Source organism: Prosopis cineraria, unplaced genomic scaffold (assembly GCF_029017545.1).
Source record: "Prosopis cineraria cultivar Desert tree isolate PC_DT_omini unplaced genomic scaffold, ASM2901754v1 PC10, whole genome shotgun sequence".
Lineage (NCBI taxonomy): Eukaryota > Viridiplantae > Streptophyta > Magnoliopsida > Fabales > Fabaceae > Prosopis > Prosopis cineraria.
Genome location: NW_026555341.1, coordinates 15,094,648 through 15,102,974, shown reverse-complemented (window position 1 = coordinate 15,102,974; position 8,327 = coordinate 15,094,648). Strand labels below are relative to the sequence as shown.

The 8,327-nt window shown below is 33.0% G+C and overlaps 1 protein-coding gene across 1 annotated transcript; it reads left to right on the top strand.

The window, feature by feature from the left end:
• The first annotated feature begins 815 nt into the window (after positions 1–815).
• LOC129322710 (transcription factor BHLH089) lies at positions 816–3,947 on the top strand. The gene is made up of 6 exons (XM_054969045.1): positions 816–1,556; positions 1,725–1,925; positions 2,345–2,410; positions 2,656–2,724; positions 2,844–2,915; positions 3,354–3,947. The coding sequence occupies exons 1-6, from the start codon at positions 1,191–1,193 to the stop codon at positions 3,480–3,482; spliced, it is 903 nt and encodes a 300-aa protein (XP_054825020.1). The 5' UTR covers positions 816–1,190; the 3' UTR covers positions 3,483–3,947.
• The last annotated feature ends 4,380 nt before the right edge of the window (positions 3,948–8,327 follow it).

Here is an 8,327-nt window from a genome sequence, read left to right as displayed (position 1 = left end):
AAAGATTCAAATATTGTTAAGTTAAAAACAGAATAATTCTCCCAACATAATTATACAAGTTTGGAACTCAAATTTTTTTTTCTTCAAAGACATATATTATCTTTCACTTAATCCAATCATAGGTTATCCTTGAGTATTTTTATTTAAAGATGTGAGAATATTCTTTATTCATGAAAATATTTTCAAATTTTTTTAATTACATTTAGATAAAATCATAACATTTCCAATTTTCTTTGACACATATCAAATCAAATGTGGGCTTAAATGTTATAATAATAATAACAATAATAGTAGATGGGCATAATTCATAATTCATGGCCACACGGTTGAGAAATGAAACAAAAATAAGACATAAGGGTGCAATAACTGGACAAGATTAGTGTCAATGTCAAAGAAAGGTCCATACTGGACCAGTTAACTTGTGGGCCTCTCCTGCATCCTAGAAAATATTAATTATTAATTAATAATAATTAATGATAACCCCTCCTCTTATTACTCCTTAATCAAATCTTAAAAAGATTAGTTCATTGCCCTCTGAATTGACCTCCCACTCCCATCACCAGACCTATCCAAATCAAAACAATCATTAATTATTCTCCCATCGTTCCTTTTCCTAAATCATTTGTTAATCAATGAAAATCCCCATTATCAACGTCCTAGTCCGAGCCAAGATCCCAGCCCGAGGTGACGTGTCAGAGTGTCATTGGTGGGAAAATACGGACGGTGGAGATCTGAGATGATGGGTTCGATCGACGGCAGAGATTGGGTAGATAAATGGGAAACCTGGACTGGAAGCATGAAGCTGGACCCTCCGAGAAAACCTCTCACTGGAAGTGACTTGCTTCGCTACTCCCGAGGCTTCTGTCTCTAAAACAGCACAGCGTGAGGGGAGAGAGAGAGAGAGAGATAGTTATGGTGGAAAGAGGAATATAAAATCAACACGGTTCGCCTCAGAAGCCACCTCTGTCCAAGGAGATCACGCAACAAAGGGGCACACATACACCTGTTTCCATCTCTCTTCTTTCTTCTTTCTCCGCTGCTTCGTCGTTTTTGCGATACTCTTCCTCGTTCTACTTCTGCTTCGCTTCTGGGTTGAGCTCTGTTTGATGTGGGGTGGTGGGTGGTGGTGGTGGTGGTGAGTTGGGTTGGGATTGGGATCCAAGGAATCGAATTGGCGGATTGGGGGGAATATGGATCCAGGAGCTATGATGAACGAGGGTTCATTTGCGAATGGTGGAGCTAATACGGCGCCGTATAACCTGGCCGATATCTGGCAGCTCCCGATGAATGTCGGTGCGGGTCTCGGGGATTCCGGAGGCGGGTTGGGGCTGAGGAGGCCGCAGTTTGGGCATAATTTGGGGCCGCCGCTGTTCGGTGATTTTCCGGGTCATACGAATCGGGATGTACCCAGCAATGATCAAGTCCGCTCGGAGCAGAGAGGGAATAATAATAATAATAATAATAATAATAATCATGGAGTCAACAATAGGAAGCGACATGATTCCGAGGATGAGTCCACCAAAGGCGTCTCCACCAGTAATGGCGGCAATGGCGTGGTATTCTATTTCCCCTATTCATAAATTGTTTTGAAAAATGAATCTATCTGTAATGAGAGAGCTCGAACGGATCTGTTTAAGCGTTTGTTCAAATCGAGTCTTGTTAATTTCTTCTGTTTTTACTGTGACTAATTAAAGAGTGACGAATTCTGAACTTGAACTGAGCAGAATGATGGTGGTGAAGGAAAACGGCTTAAAGCTTTAGGGAATAGGAATGAGAGTCGAGAGACTAAAGCTGAAGCAGAGCCCAGTTCAGGAAAGCCTGCGGAGCAAAATAACCAGCTACCTCCGGAGCCTCCTAAGCAAGATTACATTCATGTTCGAGCGAGAAGAGGTCAAGCTACTGATAGCCACAGTCTAGCAGAAAGAGTAATTGATTCCTACCCCCTTACTTGCTTGTTTTAGATACTTATTCTATTCAATGAAATAATAATTGGTACCAATTTCCCAAATTGCTTGCCTCTTCAACTTTAGTTGTTCAAAATTAGTGGGTGTACGTACTAATTAGTTACTGTATAACAAACTTCTTGTACTTCAGTTATTTTGTCAAGTGAAGTGATTTAAAGATGTTCAAGGAATTAGTAATTCATTGTGAGTTCCTGAACTAACTCGTTCGCACTCACTATTCTTCAAGTTAATTGCGCCGAACAATTTAAATATTAAATTGTCAATATTCTTCTTCTTCTTCTTCTTCTTCTTTTTTAACTGGCTGTGAAGATTATTATCTTGATTTTGAAAGAAAACAGAGTTCTTGACTAAGTTTTTCTATTTTGAAAATTGATGTACAGGCTAGAAGGGAGAAGATAAGTGAGAGGATGAAAATTCTTCAGGATTTGGTCCCTGGTTGTAATAAGGTACTATTTGGCTACTAGTTGATTTTTTACTTCATGCACTATTTCAACTTGAAGCAAGCAGCCACAGCAATAAATAAACTGGATTGCATAAAAGGAAAAGAATTAAATTATCCTTGAATATTAGTGTTCCTACATGTATACTAACATGACAGTGTTTCTAAGACTGGTGAAAATCATCTCTTATGATTGGTGTTATGGACATGTTCTCTAGGAAGTTTTGAACAAAGATACTTGTTTGTATTCAGGTTATTGGGAAGGCACTTGTCCTTGATGAGATTATAAATTATATCCAATCACTACAGCGCCAAGTTGAGGTATGAGTCCTTCTTTTTTTTTTTTTTTATGTTGATTCGTGGACTAATTTTATTATATAGAAAAGTTATTTCCAAACTTAAAGTTGAACTTGAGACTTGTGACATTCTGGCTGTCACAGTTCCTGTCTATGAAACTTGAAGCTGTAAATTCAAGAATGAACCCTGGCATCGAAGTCTTTCCTCCTAAAGATGTAAGTTCTTAATTGCTCCGATAGTCTATTGGCTCGAATTTTCATTGTTTTCATTTTAAATTCATTGGTATTTTTGCATTATTCATTTCTTCAATTGCAATTATATTAGGGTTTTTGTTTCTGCTCTCCCCACCTATCTTGTTAGTTTAAAAGCAGATGATAAAAGTGAGTAAGAACCTATGAAGCACCAGTTAAAAACGAAGTTATCTTGTTTTCGATGTTTCCGATTCTTCTATTAAACATGACATCATACTTCAAATCAACATCTGTGCTTCTGAGATAATAATCCTCAATCTTTGAAAATACAAGATTAAGAAAATAGGAAGTGTAGAAACAAGCTGAAATCAACTATCGAGAATGAACTGCAAAGTTCAATTATTCATTCATGGTATTATTACATGATCTTACCTCTTAATGACTCATAAACTTTTCTTGCAGTTTGGTCCACAATCATTTGAAACAGCTGGCATGGCATTTGGCTCACAAGCTACAAGAGAGTATAGCCGGGGTTCGTCGCCGGAGTGGTTACATATGCAGGTAGGTGGTGGTTTTGAAAGAACGTCTTAATCCATGAGAAATCCCTTGTGCAACACCTGCTAATAAATGCATAAAGGGGTGTATAGATATATCTATACCCTTCTTCAATGGCTGCCAGAAAAAATATACCCAAGATATTAAGTCGAATGAATAGACACCTCTTGATTCCCATTTCCTACACAAGGCATATGGAAGCTGTTATTGTTTTGCAACTGGACTGCTTTTAAGTTACTATCTGTGCATCCCAAGTTGTTCTTCCTGTGTTGGAAAATGAATTCATTTGCTCAAATATGAAGCATAATAGTGAACTATAAGTATAGGTTTTCAATGCTAATGCTCAACGTAACGCCTGAAATGAGTATTATTCTTGTAAAAGGATGATGATGCATGTTTATCCTGAATGCATAATGCTTATATGTTGTGTAATAGTCTCAACATTGATGTCTGTTTGTGAAGCTATGTTGAATAAATTACGCAAACATGCTGTTGTTTTAATTTTGTTCTTTTTTTGGCTTTTTTTTGTTTTTTGGTTTATTTTGAGGGAGGTCCCTATGAGTGGATCAATAGATAAAGTATTTAGTATTGATAGTATGTCTTACGAGTAAGGTTTGCTTGGAAGTAAATTCGATTGTAAACTTTAAGTTAAACATAAATATATTTGACCAACAGTAATAGTATAGAGTAGAAAATAAAATTACTGTATTCTTTAAGGCTTGATAGGACTTGAATCTAAATTAATCCATGGTGACCAGATATTGGATCATAAAATTACATGTTTTATGATTAATTTGATTTACCCAGGTTCTAAATTTTTTCTGTTATAATATCTCGTAATTGTCGTGAAGAAGACTATGCTACTTATTTTATGGAACTAAATTCAGACATTCATCCGTGCAAGAACTTCTGAATAAATCTAGTCAACCATGGGTCAACACCTTGGTTGTTCCACTCTTCTAAGCATTAGATTAGATTGATCGATTCAAACTAGTGTTCAGTTTGGACATGAGGGAAAACCAAGCAATTTGAGAATCACTTATTTTTCAAAAAATTAATTCATATTTTTAAATTATAACTTATGTTTATTTGTGCCAGATAAACATGAAAAAAAGGGGGAAATGAATAAACACGTGAGTTGCGCGCCCACATAGATATATTTATATATATTCTAAAACTATAAGTCATGAATTTTGAAATAAGTACATAAATTTTAGATGAAGGTATTGGAGTATTGATAGACATTGTCTTCTTTATTATATGTTATTTTTTTGAATTTAAATATTGTTTACATTATTATGGATGATTGTTTCTTTTTATTTTAAGTATATGTTATTTAAAATATATTAATTTATTGATAATCGATTCCACCACAATTCAACTATGATGTGATTATTGAATTATAAATTAGTATCTCAATTAATTTAATAATTGATTTGATTTTCATAATATTGGTTACTACAAACAACTTGAAATCATATCCTAAGTTCTCATGAAAAATTAAACAACCCATCTAATTAAAAAAGGTTGAAGCTCAGGAATCTAACAATTTTTTTTAATAAAAGGCCACAAAAAATCGTGTGAATAAACACCTTAAATCATATTAGTATATAAAAGATTTCTATGACCAAGTGGTGGGATATTAAAAATATGATTAAATTATCAATAAGAGCTTAGTATACCATTCAGTAAGCATAATTATTTATCTCTTTAAAGACATCAGTTAGAGAATGATTTGTAAAAAATTCATTACAGATTAGCGTGAATATTTCTATGAAGTTAGAATAAAAGTTTACTTTATCAACTTTTCAGTTCAACAAATATTATGACCTTTAAGGATGTTCATGAATTTAGAGGTTGTATTCAGTAATAGTCAAGATATTTGTAGAAGTTCCTGATCGAATTTCATTGATCATCCTCTAGGAAATCTAACAATATTGAGAAAGAAAAGCCTGCTCTTAAAAGGAAAATTAGTATGTCCAACTTACCATCTGTAAATGGCTTGCGACAACATTTAAGGCCCGCTTGTTTTTACACACACAAGCTAAGGCCTGTTTGGTTTTCCAAACCGTGGCCTATAGAAAGGAAGTGTTGTTTCATCTCCATGGAAAGGTGATGGTGGCATGGTGCCATGCTACCAGTTAACATTTACTTTTTCTAATCTTATTTATAAATTATTTTTAATATTTTTATCAAAATCAAAAAAAAATTTACATCTCATTAACTTATCTAAAATCCAACAAGTTTTCAACTCTATTTCTATTAAATATGCCTACTCTAAAAATAAAATATTTTAGCATTTAATAATTTTCCTAATATTGAGTAGGGATAAAAGAGTAAAGATAAATATAATAATTATTGAAATGCCTTGTCAATAGAATCAAAATAAATCTTCTCTTTTTATCTTATAAATAGAATCAGAGGAGTACATGAAAGTGTTATGAGGATTCCTTTGATAATTTGATGGAATGAAGATTCCCGGAAAAGAAGTGAAAATCACTAACCCCCCTGTTTGGTTCACCAAAGAGGAAGGGGGGAGGCATTTTAAATTTTAATAGAGGTATCTTATTTGATTTAAGAGAAGAGGGGAGAGAAAATAATACAAGTTACCCATTGTTAGTTAATTCTAGACCAAAATATAAGACATTAATAATTAATTCACGATTCTCAAAAAAATATTAGTCAAAATCATAATTTCTTAAAAAAATGTACATCTTTTCAATTTTACAATCATTAAATACTCTTTGTAAGTACTTCAATAATGATAATTAAAATTTTAATACATTATTTTTTAAAAAATAGTAATAAATAAAATGAGGGTATAATTACAAAAATAATTATAAAAGTTACCCAATGTCCTATATTTTAGATCAAACAAGACTCCTAAAAATAGGAAGAAGTAGTACTTAGACTGTAAAACTCTTATCATTGTATTTGGTTTTTATTTTCATTTTTTAATAAATATAATAATTATATTGCAATTAATTTTTATTTTTAAGATAACTTAACATTCTCACTTACATAATTAAACAAATATAATATATTATTCATAAAAATTATTTAAATGACATCATGAACTAACAAAAAAAATCCAAAATTCAAATGTAGAATTTCTTACTAAAAATGTAAAACGCATTATATTATTGTGCAGTTTAAAAGCACGTAACAATAAAATAAAATAAAATAAACTTGATTTTAAACTTGTTATTTTCATGAACCAGATACCAGACTAGGTGAACCACCATTCCAAGCCAAATGAGAAAGAGAGAAGGAGCGACCGGAAACGGTAAGGGCATCTTTTCTTAGCGTTGCAAGGCGGGAGCTCTAACAAAAAGATGGATATGTGTACGCGCGCGCGCTGCTCAATCTAACGCTGTTTATGTGAATTGATTGGTGGATGGCGGATTCATTCATATAGAGATTCTGATGAATAAATCAACCACAATATATAATATCTATACAAAGTAAAATACCACAAGCCTTGAGAAATTAGATTAATGAAATCTTGGAGACAGATAAGTAACAACAAAGTATAAAGAGGGTAGAACCTGACTAGATGGCAAGATGATACTAATAGCAATAACTATTATCAAAATAGCGATGACAAGCTTTATAGTCAATCCCTGTAGTTATAGTAGAGGCAGTCCCAATGAGGTTTTTTTTTTTTTTTGGGTTAATTAAGTGTAATGATAATTTAGCAGGGAACTTTTGGCGCCTTCTATATATTTGATTGTTTTATGGGCAATGTTGGGATAACAAAAATTCATGAAGTTATTTTAGTCATTCTAAAATATATTTGCAGCTTCCCTCCAAATTTCCCCACTATTGGAGGGAAAAGGGAGGAAAAATTCATTAAAATTTTTCTCTCCTTCACTTTTTTGAACCAAACAAGGGAGGGTGGCAAAATCCCTCCTCTCTTCTAAATCCCTCCAGCCCAAAAAAAGATTACATAAAATGAATAAATTACTTTTAAGTTTCACATACCATATTTGTAACTATGTTTTATCTATAATCACCAAAATACACTTATTATATTTCTTTAAAGAAAAAAAAAACTACCACATAAATCACCATTGTGTTGATTTTTTAGAAAAAAAGTAGGGTAAGGATATTTTAGTAATTATATATATAACATATTTAGAAATAAAAAAATTTGGGACTTAAGAGAAATTTAGGCATTTTATGGGATTAGAAACTCTTATATCCTATTTGGTATGCTGAGAATGGTTTCCATAGAATTGGAAGTGGATATGAAAGTAGAGATGGACATGGCATTTAAAAATGTGTTTGGTATTTTTATGGAATTGAGGAACTTTTTATTCAATATTAATTTTTAAAATATGAAAAGACTAAAATGTCCTCATCACACAAAAAATGCTCCTACCCACATATTAGAGAACGGACCACCACGAGCCACTGAAACATGAAATCAAAGATCCAACCAAAACGAGCAATTGTGAAGAAGATAAAATCAAAAAAGGTAGTAGAGGTAAAGTCAACAATCTACAAACCATATATCAATTGCAATACACAAAAGTAGAAGAAGATAAAATTTACGATTGATATTCAAAAAGATGCAATGAAGAAGAATAAGAAGAAATGCGTTCATTTGCTCCACTATTTCAACATCAAAGAAGGGACACTCCATGTAACCCACATCAAAGTAGAAATCTTCTGCCATATTCAAAAATGATGACCCTGATCTAAGACTCATATTGAAGCAGTCTTGCTCTAAATCTCCTTCAATTTTGCTTTGATTCTTAGTCTCTACAAATCGGAGGTTGGAGCATGAGTCACCTTCAAGCTTTAGCCATAAAATCAAAGGTTGTTGTCACTAGAAGAGAAAGAGTCACTGTCAATTTCCACCATTGATGGAGGTTG